The sequence below is a fragment of the Tauraco erythrolophus genome, chromosome 28 (assembly GCF_009769465.1).
Source record: "Tauraco erythrolophus isolate bTauEry1 chromosome 28, bTauEry1.pri, whole genome shotgun sequence".
Taxonomy (NCBI): Eukaryota; Metazoa; Chordata; class Aves; order Musophagiformes; family Musophagidae; genus Tauraco; species Tauraco erythrolophus.
Window position 1 is genome coordinate 5,764,444 of NC_141492.1, and position 17,832 is coordinate 5,782,275.

General features: G+C 67.9%; 1 protein-coding gene across 1 annotated transcript; it reads right to left on the reverse strand.

The window, feature by feature from the left end:
- Positions 1–753: 753 nt before the first annotated feature.
- On the reverse strand, positions 754–15,986 carry ARHGAP45 (Rho GTPase activating protein 45). The gene is made up of 23 exons (XM_086627692.1): positions 15,858–15,986; positions 14,468–14,798; positions 12,599–12,742; positions 11,773–11,857; positions 11,254–11,326; positions 10,688–10,766; positions 10,144–10,281; positions 9,827–9,891; positions 9,209–9,319; positions 8,925–9,005; positions 8,543–8,722; positions 8,178–8,315; positions 7,725–7,915; positions 7,267–7,427; positions 6,767–6,844; positions 6,164–6,265; positions 5,704–5,867; positions 5,310–5,498; positions 4,817–4,954; positions 2,446–2,684; positions 1,870–2,131; positions 1,327–1,429; positions 754–1,136 (listed from the first exon to the last, which is right to left on the reverse strand). Exons 1-23 carry the CDS (start codon positions 15,984–15,986, stop codon positions 754–756), a joined length of 3,564 nt encoding a protein of 1,187 aa, XP_086483818.1.
- Between the last annotated feature and the right edge of the window lie 1,846 nt (positions 15,987–17,832).

Consider the following 17,832-nt stretch of genomic DNA (forward strand, 5'->3'; position numbering starts at 1 on the left):
ATGGCGCGGCTGCGGCCCCGAAGCCGCGGCCAGTTCTGTGCCGGATGGCGTGGGTGCTTTTACCCGGCTACGCCAAATGCAGCGCTCCTCTGGCCGCATCGTCCCTTCCCGGTGAGCCGTTCCCCAGCCCGGCAGAGCCAGCCCCTGTGCCATGCTCGGCATCGTCCATCCGTCCATGCAGTGCCCGTGCCAGGCTGCAGTGCCCTTCTGCTGCTGTCGGGCAACTCTCCCCGTGTCACCTCCTGGCAACTTCTTCTCCCCTTCCAGCCACAGCCGGCGAGGAGGATCAGGTCCTTTGACTCTTCCCATCTCGATTTGTGCCACAGAGGCGCAGGATTAGGGAGCACAGCGAAAATTAAGCCTGTGACCTGGCACGGGCACGGCGAAGCCCTGGGTTTCGGGTCCTTCCCAGTCCGGTACAGCAAGCGAAGGGTCTGCCCGGCTCCAGCTCCTTCCCACGGAACGCGCTGGGTGGGCTGCTGCACCCGGCGGGGGCTCCCCGCAGCCGAGGCAAACCCACCCGAGCGTCCCCGCCGGGAGCCGGGGGGGCTCAGGGGTTTTGTGTGGCAGCTCCAGCCACGGGACCGCGCGGACGCGCCTGCAGCCGCCACACCGAACCCCCCGCGCTGCCGCGGCCCCGCGCCGCCCTCCCCACCCCGCAGCACCGCAGCTTCACGCGTCGCTACGCCGGGCAGCGTCTGGGTTCTGCCCCTTTGCCCCGTCCCAGCGTCCGCCGTGGGTTTGGTCGGTGGCTCAGAGGAACCGGGGCTGCTGCTCCGTGCCCGGCTTGCGGCCGCCCGGGCACGCCGCTGCCAGCTGCTGGGACACGTTGTTGGACTGGTTCGTGTTGCGGTCCGTGTCGGCAGCGGACCGGTGGCTCTCGGCGTATTCTTCTGCGTCGCTTTGCTCCTCTCCCGGGGGGCTGCGGCAGCGGAGAGCGGTGCCCTCCGCGTCCCACCCGCCCATGCTGCAGCTCCGGCTCCGCTGTCCCTCGCTCCCGTCGTCGCCGAACTGAGCGTCGTCCGTGCTGGTCTCGCTCCCCTGTTTCGTGAGCGGGGTGTGTGGCTCCGCGGTGGCCAGCAGCTCCCCGCTGTCCTCCAGCTCCGAGTCGGAGTCGACGGAGCGGTCGCCGGACTCTGCGGGATGGGGGGACGCCCGGCGTTACGCTCCCGCCCGGCACCGCGGCAGCGCCCGGAGCTTTGTCCGGCTCCTTTGTGGTCTCCAGGATGGGGAAGGGCCGTGCGTGACTGTCACTAGTGGCACACCTGGCACCTCCCGAGGGACCCGTGCCCGCTGGGGATGGGCCACCAAGCGCCATTCGCTTACCTGCGAACGAGCCGGGGCTGTAGCCCAAATTCCCCTTTTCCGGAGGCAGCTCCAGGCAGGGGACGCTGCCAGGAGGAGCCGCGGGCCGGGAGCCTGCGTGGGCCTGGGGGGAGAGGTACGGTGGTGAGGAGGAGGAGGGGGAGGAAGAGAAAACTTCTTCATTCACTGAGAAATGGCTCCAGCAAATGGAGAAATACCAACTTCTTGTCCCGGGGTAAAAGTGCGAAGGCTCCATCCTCCCACCCCCTCCTGTCTCACCTGCCGAGGCCGCTCTTCCGGGGCACAAAAGGGCTCACGAGGGGAGGGGGGATGCGCGCCAGGACGTGACGAAGCAAAGCGAGTTTCGTAAGAGAACAGGGGTGGCAGGACCCGCACCGTGGTGTGGCACACGGGGACCGTCACCGCTCAGGAGAGGGGTGCAGGGGTGGGGGGGTCGGGGCTGCAGCAGGATCTGTCCCAGTGGATCTGCTCCGGGTCGTGGGCACCCGTGGGCTGCGCGGGGGGCTCCGCACCCCCCACCCTCCCGTCCCCGCAGACCCCTACCAGCTCCGCGCCGCTGGCTGCCTCCTCCCTGCTGTCGGCGGAGTATTTGCCGGCATCGGCCAGCGCCGAGGCCTCCTTCTTCTCGAAGATGGTGGAATAGAAGATGATGAGCGCCTCGATGATGCGAGCTTGGTGGGGATAATCAACCAGGGAAGACAAGGAGATAGTGGCATCCGTGGGTCTTGGGCGCATCAGTGTCGGCCCGAAGACAATGCCCAGGTTGCTTGAGGTCATCTTGTTGTCCTGTTCCACTTCCACGATCCTGGGGAGGAGGAAGAGGAAGCCGTGAGAGCAGCCAGGGAAAGGGTGGGGAGGACAGGCAGGGCTTTCCCAGCCTGGCACATCTGGGCTGGAGACACCAGGCTGGCGCACAGGGGTCCCCTCTCGTGGCACACGTGCGTTTCGTGAGCCACAGAGAAGGAGCTGCAGCCACGGATCTCCCTCCCTGCTCCTGGAGGGGCTGGGCTGGCCCCGCCGCCACCGTGGGTCCGGGGGGGTCTGCCCCTTCCTTCCCACCCCAGGGACGAGGGGGAAGGAGCCCGACAGCTGCACGGGCTCCGGACCTGCCCTTCTCACCGTCGCAGGTGCTGCAGGAGGTACTGGAGCGTGGCCATGTTCTCCCAGGGAAGCTCCTTCAGCAGCTCCTTCAGCCTCAGCACCAGGTTCACCACCACCGCGTCGGTGTCGGCGCCTCTGTCCACCAGCTCCGGGCCCCCCTTCCCGCTCCTGCCCTTGGCCTCGCCGCCCTGCAGGCTGTCCTTGGCCAGCCCCATCAGCGCGTTGTACATGCGGAACGGCATGATGGGCTCCGGCAGCTGCAAGAACAGGGGACGGCGCTGGGAGCCGGTCCGGGGGGGCTCACCCCCTCCCCGAGACCCGGACCTGCCCCACGCTGTCGGGCTGAGGGAACCTGGGAAGGAAACGCCCCCGGTGCTCGCAAAGCACCCCCGCAGGTAACGGTTATTTATCTGTCTCCTGAGGGTGTAAATCCAGCCCCGTTTGTCCCAGCCCATTAGTGCCCGAGAAGCTCAAGAAAAAAGCGGCGTTTGCTCAGCCCGGGGGGTGACTGTGGCCAGAACGTCCCTCCAGGGCACCCTGAAGGGGTTCTCTTCTTTTCCCCTAGAAAAGCCCTGGCCCCGGCGGGCACAGCGGCAGGTTCCTGACAGGGAGTGGGTGGAAAGAGGATGGGAACGAAGGAGGATGGGAATGAAGGAGCACAAGGACAGGAACGAATGAACAAGGACAGGAATGAAGGATGAAGGAGGATGAGGAGGATGAGGACAGGAATGAAGGAGGACGAGAATGAAGGAGGATGAGGAGGATGAGGACAGGAACGAAGGAGGACAGGAACGAAGGAGGACGGGAATGAAGGAGGACGGGAATGAAGGAGGATGAGGAGGATGAGGACAGGAATGAAGGAGGATGGGAATGAAGGAGCACAAGGACAGGAACGAATGAACAAGGACCGGAATGAAGGAGGATGAGGAGGAGGACAGGAAGGAAGGGAGGAGGGCAGGAGGGGGTGCCGCAGGGTGGAGGGCAGGGTGCCACGGGCACCTCCTGCCACGCAGGTGGGGCCACGTTGGGTGGGAGCTCTTGCTCTGCGGAGTGCGCGGCGCAGCGGGAGCGGCGTTACGCCGGTGCTTGGCACGGGGGGGTTCAGAGAGGCTCAACCCGACGTTCCCGGGGGGCGGCCGCCTCTCCCCGCGCAGCGGGTTCCCTCCAGCCCCGCGCTGCACGGAGGGACTCCAGAGGCATTTCTCCGCAGCGAGAGGCTGGATCGCGGCTCAGGATCGGTCCTGCCTCCCTCTTCACTCCGCTTTTCTCCTCCGGAGGACCCGGAGGCAGCTCAGAGCCCTCCTCTCCGCGCAGGGGACCCTCGGGCAGCTGAGCCCAATTCCCGACAGCGCCCAGGGGCCCTCCCCGGGGTGACCCCCCCGGAATGCAGCACCAAGGCTGAGCAGCCGAGCTGCAGCTGCTTCCTCTCCTCCCGCCTCGCGGTGAGTCCGTGGAGGATGTGGGCGATGACAACGTGGGCGACACCATTTTGTGCTGCCAGTTTTTGAGTTTGTGCGTTGGCCTTTGCCGGGGGCGGGGAACGGCTGTGAGCAGCACACAGCACCCGCCACGGCGACCCGAGGGGCTCAGCACCCGGCTCAGCCCATGGCACGGCCACCCGAGGGGCTCAGCACCTAGTGGAGCCCATGGCACGGCCACCCAAGGGGCTCAGCACCTGGTGGAGCCCACGGCACGGCCACCCGAGGGGCTCAGCACCTAGTGGAGCCCATGGCACGGCCACCCAAGGGACTCAGCACCTGGTGGAGCCCACGGCACGGCCACCCGAGGGGCTCAGCACCTAGTGGAGCCCACGGCACGGCCACCCAAGGGACTCAGCACCTGGTGGAGCCCACGGCACGGCCACCCAAGGGACTCAGCACCTGGTGGAGCCCACGGCACGGCCACCCAAGGGACTCAGCACCTGGTGGAGCCCACGGCACAGCCACCCGAGGGGCTCAGCCCCGCTCGGCGATACGCCAGCTCAGCCCCGGCTCTGCCGTGCGGCTCGACCTTTGGGCCTCACTTCCCTTCTCGGCTGCCTGGTTCCCCAATTGCGAAGGGGGAGGGAGGATTTGGTGCTTCTGCCGGTTGTTTTTCCGCGGTGCCGCGGCAGCGGCGGTGGAGCCGGGCGTGGTGATGGCTCAGAGCAGGAAACCCGCAGCGGGCACGGGGCAGGCGTCTGCCGCGCTCACCCGCGCGGTCCCACCTCGACGGCAGCCCCGCTGCAGGCTGGGGGTCCCTCGGCACCGCGCTGCCGTACGGCTGCGGAGCCCACTGGGTGCGGGGTTACCCCTGCCAGAGGTGATGCGCTGCAGCCAGGGGGTGCTTTTTGGGAGGTGGGTTCCTCTGGGCACCTCTGCTCCCCCAGGAAGGGACCACCAGCACCCACCTGCCGCAGGTAGAGCTTCAGGACGTTGCTGATATCGTGGGGGGAGGCCTGGGACAGCTCCACCAGCTCCTTCCCGTTCTCGAACGCCTGGCAAAGCTTCTCCACGCGGGTCTTGACGCCGTTGACGCGGTAGATGCCCTGCGAAAGAGAGAAGAGTGGAGCTGCAGTGAGAAGGGACATTTATTTTCATGTTTGCACGAGACAGTGAGCTCCTGGCTCCCACCCGCCGCTTTCGGGGCTGGAAATCCCTGGGCAATCGTTCTGGGACAGCCCAGAAGGATTCGCTCCTGCTTCACGGGAAAGGGGGAGGCAAGAGAAGTGTTTCCAAGTTCGGAGTCTGGGGCACCGGGGCCACGTCTGTGCCTGGGGCTCTGGCTCCCGGCCCCGGTGCCGCAAAAACGGAGCCGCGGGTCTGCGTGCCGAGGCGGGAGGCGGGTTGGGAGGTGGCGGCTGAGCTGGCGCGGCTGGAGAAGGGGAAGGGGGAGTGCGTCACCTTGGTCCTCAGCGCCCGCTTCTCGATCTCGGAGACGCACTTCCTGACGATGAAGGGGATCCCGTCGGAGCTGCTCCGGGACGCCTGCGTGAAGTCCTGCCCGAAAAGCTGCAGCTTCCCTTGGAGCTTCTTGTGCCCGCACTGGATGGCCAGGGTCTCCAGGCACTTCCTGTGGCACGCCAGGCAGCACTGCCAAACACGGGGAGGGGGTTACACCACGGATTTGCCCGCACACGTGTCACAGCTCCCGGCCGGGTGTCTGCGGCAAACCTGTGACACCCGCCGTGCCGCTGCGGAGCGCGTGGCTCTTGCCAGGGACGCGGGGACCCGCGGGATCACACCCCCTTCACGGGACGTATCCTTCACCCGTTCCACCCACTTCTCCCAACTTTACCTCCTCGCATTCTGCTCCCTGGAAGTAAACGTAGCTGTTGCACTCGCGACACTTGGAAGGGGTACGGAGCTTCCTTAGCCGGTGAGTCTGGGCAGCCCTGGACAAGCCAACGTTTCGGAAGGGCCCGGTCGGAGCCGTCATCTCCGGGGTCATCCCATTGATGCCTACGGGCAGAAGGAAAAGAAATGCAGCTGCATCCTGGCTCCCGAGGAGGAAAGGCTGAGTAAAGCTGGAGGAGAAGGTGGTGGGCACAGAGCAGCTGACCAGCTGGATGTACGAGCTCCTCGCAGCGTTACGGATGACCCGTGCGCTGGGGTGTGCAGCCCCAGGGCCGGTCCCACCAGCCACTGGTCGGTTTACCTCCAGAACTACTGAATTTGGGGAAAGTCACCCTCAGTTGGCTTTGCCGCGGCGTGTGGGCGCACGGCGGGACCCCCCGTCACCCCCCGCCCCGACGTACTCTGCTCGAAGGGGGTCGCGCTCTCGTCCTTCTCCCCCAGCTCCTCGCTGGAGGACACGGTGCCGTTGGAAGACAACCGCTGGAGTTTGTGGCCGAATTCACCTGCCGAAAGAAAACCCGCGAGGCGGTGAGGTGACTGGCAAAGCCGTTTCTCTTCTGAGCCCACTCTGGTGCTCGTGGTCGATGCCCGCGGCAAGAAGCCGTGTGCCAAGCGTGGCTGGAGCAGCTCGTGCTGGAGAAAATGGGGCACTGGGAGCTCGCGGGGGCTGCGCGTGCCCATCCAGCGGCTGCAGCCAGCAGTGGGGAAAGGTTCGTGGTCCCTCATCCCACCCTACCCCACCCCATCCCATCCTTTCCCATCCCATTCCATCCCATCCCACTCCACTCCACCCCATCCCATCCTTTCCCATCCCATCCCATTCCATCCCATCCCACTCCACTCCACCCCATCCCATCCCACCCCACCCCACTCCACCCCGTCGGACACTGGGTCAGAGCGGTTGTGTACAACGCAGCGCTATCCCGAGGCAGACAGAGGCGGACGCTCCGGGTTTCGGCTGGCAGGGGAAGGGGTGCCCACCCCGTGCTGGGTTCGGTACCCACCTGCGCTCGGATCCAGGCTGCCGTCAGCCTCAGTGACGGAGGTCGGCCAGGATTTATGGACCTGGTGTCCCCTTCCACCTGCAGAGGAGAACACATGGTCCAGTTGGGATTGTTCCTGCGTTCCGGGGAGAACCACGGGAGAACCGGGAGACCCTTCAGCCCCGAGGGAAGTTGCTGTCCCCGGTGACAGGCTGGTGAAGGAGCTGGGGGGCTGCGGTGCCTCCGGCAACACCCGGCACGGGGGAAAGAGATGGGAAGGTGGAGAAGGGTCTGTTAGGCAGCACTAGCAAAGCAAAACAAAACCCCACGGATCTGGTGGTGTGTCCTTCAGGAATTCAGCTCCTGGCCTGTCCTACTGCCATGACCGGACCCCCCCTCAGCACCCACGGAGGTCCTGCTCTGGCCCTGACCGGGGGCAGGATGCAGCGTGCTGCTGTGGGTGCCGTGGGGCCGGGGGTGCCGTGAGGCCAGCGGCGCGGGCTCCTCCGCTCGGGGCTCACCTCGCCGCTCGGCCGCCGCTGCGCCGCTCGGCTGCTCCTTGGCTCCCGCGCCGCGTTCTGGGCCGGGCCCGTCCTTGGGCAGCCCGGCCCCGTCCGAGCCGGCGTTCGTGGAGAAGTCGTTGGCGTTGAAGCTGCCTTTGCGTGTCCGGATAAAGGGGGACCTGGGGGGCAGGAAGATGGAGAAATGGGAATGTCGGAGTGGCCGAGAGGGAAAGATGCTGGAAAACCTCATTCCTGGCTGCCGCCCACCTGCCCCGGGCTTCACAGTCCTCCCGCAATACTCGATGCCCGTCTCATCCCTGGGAGGATGTGAGCGGGATTGGGAATTCCCAGCTGGCCCAGCCCCAGCTGCCCCGCCGGAGTGCCCAGGTCCCGGGGGGCAGCGGCGTGCCAGCCCGGGGAGGGTGGCCAGCGGGAACGGTGAGCGAGAGCCGGGGGCTGTCCCCCCCTGCCCGTACCCGGCGCTGTGCGACACGTAGGGCTCGAAGTCGTACTGGACGTCGGGCTCGTCGCCGCGCTGCAGCTGCCGGACGTGGGAGGCGTACTGCTGGCCCGGGTCGTACAGCTTGCTGCTCTCGCACAGCGTCTGGAAGTTGACGGGCAGCGGAGCCGTCTGCATGTGCATGATCTGGTAGAAGGAGATGGTGGCCTGGAAAGGACGCGGAGAAAAGTCGGACGTGAGCTTTGCGGGGCGACGTACGGGGAAGAGAGAGACGCGGAGCTGCGGGTCGGATGAGAAAGCAGGAGCACGGAGTGGTGCTCGGTCTGCAGGCGGGAGCCTCGGCTCTCCGGAGCACACGGCAGTGAGGAGAGCTCCGTATCACCCGGAACAGGGGCAGCCACGCCGGATCTGCTGGGGAACAGCCCTGACCCCCCCCTGCCCGCGGCCATCCCCAGCAAACCCCACTCACCGTCTTGATGACCTGGTCGGTCTGTTTGATCACTTCGTGGATCTGCCGCAGGGAGTTCACCTTGGTGTCCTCCAGCTCCTGCTTCTGGGTGTTGGCATCCGCCACGCAGGTCCGGTACGTGGCCATCGCCTCTTCTGCCTGGGGAGCGGAGATGGAACCAGGTCACAGGGGAGGACAACACGGAGAACGGCTCTCTGCTCTCAGACCCTGCTCCTCTTGGCATTCCCGCACCGCGCCCGAGGGTCCGTGGGGAGCCCAGTTCAGACCCCTCAGCTCAGGGCTGCTCCTGCGCTCGCGTGGCACGGAGGGAGAAGCTCCTCGCCCGGCAGAGGCTCAGCCAGAGCCCGGAGCTGCCGCGTTCCTACCTTGTTCTTGGCTTCCTCTTCCAGCCGCCTCTTCTTGTCCAGGGTTTTGGTGGTGACGCCGCTGGCGGTGTTCTGCTGCTCCTCCTCCGCCTTCACCGCCACGTACTTGGCCTTGTCGTGCTCCTCGCTGCGCTGCATGTACGCCTGCTTGGCCTTGCGCAGGTTGGCCTCCGCCTCTTGCTGCCAACGAGAACGGCGACACGGATGGGGGTCAGGGACCCTCTCCCGGCCCCTGCGCCCCACGGCTCTCCAGCAGCCCCCAGCACGGCAGAGGCACCACGGGGTGCCACCGGAGAGGGGCGAGGAGCCCGGCATCCTCAAGGAACACGTGTCACGGGGATGCTCCAGAGCGGGCTGCCCGTTCCGCACATCTGCTGCTCACCAGCTTCCTCTGCGCCCGGTGCCACTGCTCCTTGATCTCCTTCCGCCGTTTCTCGTGCTCCAGGCGCCTCACTGTCAGCGGCTGAGTCAGGAGGGAGAAACAGCCCCCGTGGCGGGCTGAGCCCACGGCTCGTGGTGGGATGAGCCCACGGCTCGTGGCAGGTTGAGCCAAGCGGCAACTGGATTCCAGTTTGTGGAAGAGCTGCCTGTGGCAGAGGGATGGGGGAGCCCACCGGCCGCCGGGGCAGACCCCGCTGAGACAGACAGACAGCGTTCCGTCCTCACCTGGAGGAAGGTCTGGTGCTGCAGGGTGCTGGCAGCCTGCAGAACCGACGTCCCGTGCTCCGCGTCCTGCTCCAGGGCCAGCAGGTAGATGGACAGGAAAGGCATGTTGGTCTGTGAAACGAGACAATGCACCAGCCTGAGCCCTGGCACCGCAGCCCGGCCCGACGGAGATGCATCCTGCAGTGCCGCATTCGGGGAAGAAGAGCCCGAGGCTCAGCCCGGCTGCCCGCTGCCGCTAACAGCCCTGTCCTGACCGGGACGGTGCGGGCACGGGCGCCCTCGGAGGGAGCCGGCGGAGGCTGGAAGGGCCTCGTGGTGTCGCCCAGCCAGTGCTGGGGCTGCGGCACGTCTGGCGTGTGAGCCTGCCCAGCTCTCCCCGCTGGCACACCCGGCAGGGCTGGCACAGAAACACTGGCTACTGATGGAGGAGCTTTTCCAGAGTCTGGGCATTATCCCTTGGTTTGGTTTGGACACATGAATTTTGCCAAAGCGCGAGCTCTGGAGGGCTGCGCACTGCTCTCCTGGGCGAGCAGCCGGGTCAGGCAAAACGAGGGCTCCAGGGCTCCTGAGCCAGCGCCACGGCTGGAGCTGGGCGGCTCCGGGGACGGGAGGACGTACCTCCTGGCTGATGGTTTGCTTGCAGCTGTTCACCATCTTCTGCAGCCCTTTGGCAAACTCCATCTCTGGAAGAAAAAGGTCGGAAGTGAGAAGATGTACGAGACACCGGGCTCTCCCCGCTGGCCGGGTTCCTTCTGAAAAATAAATCAAGAACTTCGGGACCGAAGCTCAGCGCTGCCCTGGCAGTGCCTGACTCCCCCCAGCCCCGATCGCAGGGGACCTCGACCTGTTCTGATGGTGCCATGGGGGATCAGCCCCACTCCGGAGGGCACCCACCCGCTCCGGAGGGCACCCACCAGCTGTCCTGCCCATCTCACCCAGCGTGGTCCTTTTCTCCAGGTAGCCGATGAGGTCCTTCATGTACTTGGCGATGGTTTTGGCGTACTGGAGGGCAGCGTCCACCCCCCCCTCGCAGCGCTGCAGCATCACGTCCACCTCCTCGGCGGGAGGACGGCCTGAGACGGGGGGACAGGGAGGAGGTGGAGGGGAGAGAGCAGAGACGGCGCACCGTGCCGTGGGCGCTGCCTTCACCGACCCGCTCCCTCCGCGCCTTTGAGTCCCCGGGAGCACTGGAAGAGCTGGGAAAGCCCAGGGCAGGCTGGCTCACCCCTGCAAGCTCCGTGAGCTTTCAGTGCAGACCTCTCTACTCCCCCCAGCCCGTACCTGTGCCAGCACCATGTCACACTGGCTTTCTGCTGGCCCCCGGTGCCAGCAGCAGCTCTGCCACCTTTTCTCAGCCAAGGAGCCGTGTGTGGCTCGGAACCGCGGCGCCGATGGGGAAGACGCCGGCTCCTGCCGGCCGCTCTGCTCAGCCAGGTACCCCCAGCCCCAAACCCTGTGCCCAGAGAGCCGCCTGCTTACCCGGGTTGTAGCTTTCCATGCCCGATGGCATGCCATCTCCTCCAGGCCCGGGGATGCCCCCGTAGAGGCTCTCCATACTCTGGAATCGAGAAAGAGAAGGGACTGATCGGAGAAGAGGAAGGGGAGCGGTTGGAGGGGCTGGCGGATGGAGGGGAGGCAGAAACCCGGAGCTGCTGGAGCCCTTCTGCTCTTGCTGGGAGCCCGCCGTGCCCAGCCACAGCCCTGCGGGATGGCCACGAGCCGATGGGAACGTCGCCGGAGGAACACCTCGCTCCGTGCACACGCCGGACCGGGGCAGAGCTACGGCGAGCAGCCAGTACCGTTTTCTTCCTCGGCTGGCAAAGCTGCTCCGACCCTTCCTGAGCCACCTCGCCCTTCGGATCGGGCTGCCCGGTGGCTTTTCGCCTCCGTGGGCTGGCGGCGAGGACAGGGTCGAGCAGGCGAAGCCCACACGCAGCTCCGAGGGGCTCAGAGGCGAGCGGGGAATCGTGCATCTGGGGCTGGGGGCTTGGTCCCTCCCAGAGCCAATTCTGGGCACCCACCCAACAGGAGCGGGCAGCGCTCACCTGGCTCTGGTCGCTGAGCGGGATGGAGAGGATGGTGCTGCTGTCCACCTCCCCCATGAGGAACTCGGACACGCTGCGAGGAGAGGAACACGGCCGGGCTCAGGAAAGGACGCGCAGCGACACGCGGGGCTGTCACCCGCAGCACCCGACTGCGGCCGAGGGACTGGGCAAGGGCTGGGATGGTGGGGGCTGCAACACTAGATCCAGCGGGATCAGCTCAGCACCACAGGACGTGGTCTGGGCAGTTCAGGTGGAGGAGCAGAGCTCGGCCCAGCACTGAAGAGGGGATGGGAGATGGAGCCCGTGGGCTTGAGCAGGATTTGGGGTCCCTCCTTGGTGCTGGAGGAATCACTGGTGTGAGCGGGGCAGGAGGAGCGAGTCCGCCCTCCCTGCAGGGCATCCCTGGTCCACGTGCGGGGGCTGCGTGTGGGCGAGGGGATGGGGCACGGGCTGGGGATGTGTCCCGGCCGGGGGGGATGACGGGGCCCATCGGGGACCAAAAGGCCAGAGGTGCCTTACGTGCTGCTGAAGGACACCGCGATGATCTCCACGGCCTTCTCGAACTCCCGCTTGTCCGCCTCATTGTTGGATTCGTAATGGAAACCTGGAAATGATGAAACGCGGAAGCCCCGTCGCTGCGAGCGCCTGTCCCCGTCTCGGGCAGGAGAAGGACCCGCCGGCTCCCGCCGCGCTCAGCCCTGCGCTGGGACTGGGTCGGATCTGGGTCTGGCTCGGAGGAGTGCGAGAGGACAGGACCGTCCCTGGGGTGACAGACTCTCTCTGGAGCAGTGCCGTGTCTCTGCCCCCCATTCCCCCGCGACCGGCATCCCCGCCACCATCTCTTGGCTCGCGGTTCTGTTCCCTCCCATCGCCCAGGGCCGATGGCACAGTGCCGCTGACTGTGGCCCCGTTCCACAGCCGCCAGAGCCGGGCTCCGCGGCGGGACGGCCGCAGCCGAAAGAGGAACCGCCGGCGGCAGCAGGAACCGGCGCAGACGGCGCTCAGCAGACACCCAGACCGAGAGGCACTGGCAGCACCCTGGTGCTTTTTGGGTTGGCACCTCTGCCGTGCCCCGGCGGGGCACAGGGCTGCTGAGCTGAGCCCCCCGCTGCCGGCAGGGGCTGGACTCTGCCCCCACCCCTTTGCCCGGGGATGTTGGCAGCCGGACCCAGCTCCGTCCCGGCTCCGCGTGGGGCCGCCCCACGGCAGCCCCCCTGCGCCCGCCACGAGCCTTCCGGTGCCTCGCGGTCGCTGTTCGGTGTCCAGGAAGCAGCGCGGTGACGCACAGTGTTGTGCTCTGCCTGTGGTTAGCGCAGCCGCCCCCCTCCCCGCCCCATCGTCTCACCCTTGACTTTGGAGATGAGGGTCCCGGCGGCCGTCAGCACCTCCAGGGTGTTGAGCAGCGGGTACTTGTTGATGACCTGGCGCAGGACGCGCAGGGTTTCGCCCAGGCACTCGTGGGCCAGCGGCCGCTGGGGCTCCTTGGGGTCTGCAAGAGAGAGGGGGGCTGAAACGCTGCCTGGCATCCCTGCTCCACATCCCTGCCCTCCGCAGACCCCAGCCACCACCCCCTGCCAGCCACGTCCCGGGCAGGGTCCTGCCAGGCTCCCAGCCGGTGCAGCTGCAGCCCATCCCCTTGGCTTTGGGGCTCGCTGGGACTGGCACGGCCACGTTCCGTGTGTCCAGCACCTCTGCAGCCCTCCCCTCCCGTCACCACCACAGCTGAACCGGCTGGCATGGCCCCTGCCCGGCGTGGCCCCTGCCCAGCGTGGCGCAGACCTGGGCCAGCCCGACCTTTCAGGCATTTTTTCCTCAGTAGTAACTTTTTCCCTTGAAAGCGGTTTGGGAATTTCCTCCCCGTTTCCTTCCCTTCCTGCCTGCTGGACGGGCGCTCCCCGCCGCCAGGAGGGACGTGGCAAATCTGTCCTGCCCTCGTGGCCCGGCCGGCTGGGCTCGCCACAGCCCGCGGGCTCCTTCCCCGGGAACCGTCCCCTCCGTGGGCTCCGGCTGCCAGCCTGGGGGTCCCCTCCTGCTCCCTGCCAGCCCAGTGCCAGTGCTGGTGCCGGTGCTGGCAGCACAGTTAGGGGTGAGGGACCTCCCATGGGAAGCACTGGGATGGGAGCCTGGCACCCACAGCTTGGCCAGGCAAACCCTCCTCCCATCCCAGCCCCCAGCACAGGGTCGGGAAGGGGTTTCCTCTCCCATTTCCAGGCCCTTTCCAGAGCGGGAAGTGGGGAGACCAGCGGGGCTGGGAATGGGGCTGGATGGGTGTGGAGAGCCAGGTTCTCCAAAATCCCAGCTGTGTCCCGCAGGTCAGCCCTGTGCCCCAGCCCCAGCCCTGGCCTCTCCCCGTCTCTTTGCTCTCGGGGATGGCACCGTCCCGGCTGTCCCAAACCTCTGCAGTAGCCGCAGAGCCCGAGCGGGGATGGCAGCGGCATGGTCACCGTCCAGCTTAGGGATGTTTCCTCTCTGCCCTGCGATGCCCAAACCTTCGCAGGCATCCGGAGGCATCACTGCCAACCCACCGCCCCCGGCAGCACAGACCCCCGCTGTGTTCCCACCGGCCCAGCCGTGGATCCGGCCACCGGGGCCATTGGCACGGCTACTGCGGGCTGGGCGCTGCCGTTCCCCACAGCGAGTGGGGATGTGTCAACATGTGCAAAACACGCCAAAAACATGTGTCATGTGACCCCCCACCACAGCCCCACCTCACTGCGGGAACCCCGAGACCGTCACCGTTCCCTTTGCCCACTGGAGCAGAGACGCCCACCCGCAGCCCACCCAACCCCACACCCGTGCCGGGGCATCGGCCCCATCCCGCCAGCCGCACTGACAAGGCTGCTTCGGTGGGTTGGGGGCATCGGGGGCCGTGCCCGGCACCCTGCGGGGCTCAGGGGGCCCTGGCAGGCAGCTGGCACCGCCACACTGTAAACAGGAAAGCGGGCGGATGAAAATAGCTCGCAGGCAGGAAGCTGCGTTATCCTGGCTCCGAGCTCCCGGCAGCCACCCGCCACGTTCTGCCTACGGCTGCCATGGCTCAGCACAGCCCCCCGGGGGTCCTGGTCCCTTCCTGGCCGGGGCAGAGACCCCCACCCACGGGTCCAGTCTGTCCCCGGGGACGGGATGCTCCTGCGCTGTCCTGGTGGCTGCGGGTGGTTCGGAGCTCGGTGGGCAGCACCAGGGCTGGCGGGAGCCGGGGCGTCACGGCACTCACCGTCGCGCAGCACGACGTCCCGCAGGTTCTCCAGGGCATCGGCGAAGCGGGCGACATCCGTCAGCAGCTGGGAGATGTCCTCGGTGTCGATGAAGGGGCCCTCCCCGCCGTCCACGGGGCTGTAGGACATGGGGGTCTTGTGGCCCTTGGGCACGGCCCTGGGGGCCGCTGTGGTGAGCGGGAAGCCGGCGGCGCTGGCATGGCGGCTGAGGCTGGTGGGGCGCTTGAGGGTGCCCACGGCGCTGGGGCTGGTGCTGAGCTTGGAGCTGGCGGGAGGCAGCTCCCCCAGGCTGGAGCCAGGCGCCTCCAGGCAATCCCTGCGGGAATGGTCCTGGGGAGCAGGGATGAGTGTGAGGCCCCGGCAGGCGCAGCTGGCACTGGGGGGCACAGCCGGGACCCCAGCTTGGGCAGGGAGAGGGCAGCACCCCGAGACCCCCCACTCCACCAGCCTGGAGGGACAGGCTGTTGTCTGAGGGGCTGGTGCCAGACCCCGCAGCTGTGCTGTGCCTCAGTTTCCCCAGTGAGGTACGCTGGCAGAGCCTGAGGGCCGTCCTGCCCAGCTGCGGTGTGGAGATGCGGTGTAGCCCTCCCCCACACTTCCAGCCCTTTGGGGATCTGGGGGTGGGGCTGGTGGGGATGGGCTCAGGACCCCGTGGGCAAAGGCAGCAACGCCACCAGCATGACACCAGCAGCGGCTGGCAGGGTTTGGGTGTGTGCCCGGCTGCGGCTGCCATCCCCACCATGCCGTGCCATGCCATGCCGCAGGCAGCCTGTGGCCACTGGCAGTGCCCAAGGCTCCTGACGGATTCACCGCCCCCAGCACAGGGGTTTCGCAAGCAGCATCGGCTCCGAAAGCGCCGGACACAGTCAGGAGGCTGCGCGGATATTTTACGGACGGAGGGAGCTCCCAGTTTCTTGGGGCAAAATTGCCCTGAGGGAGGGGCCAGTGCCAGCACCTTCCGGGGCCGTGCACTGCGCAGGGTCTGTGTGCCCAGCAAGGGTCCTCATGGCACAGGGAGGGGGTTCAGGGCCACCCTCGCCCCTCCACCAGCTCCCGTCAGTGGCCCTCTGGCACCCAAGTGTGACACAAGTGCGTCGGGTCTCAGCGTCCCTGGCCGGGCGCTGCCGGCTTGGCGGGGCCGGAAGCCGCGTTTGGAACCGACGGGGCAAACTCCGAGCGCCTGCCCCTCGGGAGCCACCCGGCCGGGAGCGCGAGGCTGCCGTGGGCAAGAGCCAACCGGGGCAGCTCAGCCCCACGCTGCCAGGGTTGGCTGGACCATGGTGGGGTGCAAGGGGGCTGCCCACAGGCCCCCACCCCACCCTTGAAGATCCATCCCCATCCCCTCGGGGTGCAGCGGCCCCGAAGACCCCGGTCCCTCCCCGGCCATACCGTCAGCCGCACGGCGGGCGCGTGGGGCAGCGAGTCCAGGGAGCGTTTGTGCGAGTGGCCTTTACCGGTGCCGCGGCGCCCGGCCGAGTAGGGGCTGTAGCTCTTCCTCCCCGCCGCCCGGCCCAGCATCCCTCCGTCCGCCACCCATAGGCCCCTCTCCGGGGGATTAGGGATGGGGATGGGGACGGGTGCCCCTCGCTAAGGAGCCACGGGCGGGTTCTGGGGCCCCGTTGGCCCCATCTCGCCCCACGCTCTGCGGGCTGGGGCGCGGGCGCAGCGCAGGCGCAGGGCGGGCAGTGCCGGGGTGAGCAGGAGAGCCCCAGCCACCAGCCAGCCCCGCGGGGGTGAGGTGCTTCCTCCGGCACCCCTCCAGCACCAGGGGTGCCCCCAAGTAAATAAATACATGGCAGAGCCAAGGCACCGGCTCTGCCCGAGCCAGGGCATCCCCTCACCCCTGGCCCCTGGGCAGTTTGGGGGTTTCTCTGCGCTCCCCAAACCCTTGGCCACAGCCCCCACCGCTGGGTTCCCCTGCCCTTCTCCACAGCCCCCCATTTCCTCCCCGGCCCTGCTCGCCCTCCTGCCGCCCCAGGCGGCTGCTCCGTCCCCTTCATCTGGGGCGAAATCATCCCCCCAGGCCCAGTGAGTAGGGTCCTTCCTTGGGTCCCTCCTCCTCCTCGCAGACCTCCTGGCCGTACCCAGGTCCCATTTCCCACCCCGTGGCTCTTCCCAGCAGCTCCGTGGGTGCCGTGGCCCCGTGGCCCTTGCCCCGCTGGGGGGGACACGGGACACTCACCGGCAGGGTCTGTGGGACGGGACTTCCCGCTCGGGTCTTCTTAGAGATGGAGGGGGTTTTAATCAGCTCCCGCTTCTTCCGGGAGAACATTGTTCCTGGGGTCAAGCCGCTGCCCTCGGCGGCCCCTGGCTCGGCGTGGACGCGGTGCCCGGCTGCCAGCACCGTGCTCCTCACCGCGCCGGCCACATTCGCCGGGGCGAACTGTCAGGAGGGCGCGTGTGACGCCGCCTTATTTCCTCATCGGCTTCGCGGGCCAACGTTAAACAGGAAAAGCCAAATGCGCACCCAGGGCGTGAGGCCCGGGGGGAAGGGGGACCCCGGCTGCCCCTCGGGGGGGTCGGGCCCCTTCCAGCCTTAAGGGAGGCGTCAGAGGAGACGCCATGGCTCTCAGGACGGTGGGCTCTCGGCAGCTGTTTGCGGGGGGGTTTGGTGCTGTGCCCCAGGGCTGCAGAGGGGTCCGGGGGGCAGAGAGCCCCACGCCGTAGGACCAGGGCTCACCCCCATGGGACCCCCGGCCTCTGTGGGTCTACCCGTTTTGGGGTGTCCGTCAGGCCAGGGAGGACGAGCCCCGTCCCGTGGGGCGCTGCCGGAGGCCCCGGGTGAGGGGGATGCAGGGCTCCGTGGTCCCCCCCGGGGGATGCTCCCGGCTTTGCCCTCCATGGGGCTCGGTGGCAGCACCAGGACAGCCTGGCCCCAGCTGCCCACCTGGGGTCACTGCCCTGCCCCTGCCCCCCGCCAGCCTGCAGCCCCTGCGCACCCACGGTCCCCACCCGTGACTCACCCACCCACGGGGTACCGCACCCCCGCAGCGGCCAGTTCATCCACGGGAGCACCCAGCGAGGCGGCAGATAAACCCCGGGAGAGGGACGGGACGGTGCCCCCCCCGCGGTGCCGCTCCCGCAGCGTGGGGACCCCCGGCCGCATCCTGCCCCGGTCGCTGCCCACCGGGCTGCTCGGGGCGGCTGCCGGCCCCGCGGGCGGGCTGGGGGGGGGGGGGCCACTTCTTCCCCGGGACCCCCCCGCGGGGCCGCGCTGCCGGCCCGGCCGGGGCCGCCTCTCGTGGGCCGCCTGCCGGCCGCGGGGCGGGGAGCGGCCGGACGGAACCCGGAGCCGGAGCCGGCGCTCCCGGGGGTCGGGGGGCGCGCATTTGTGCATGCGCGTGCACGGACCGATGCACACGCG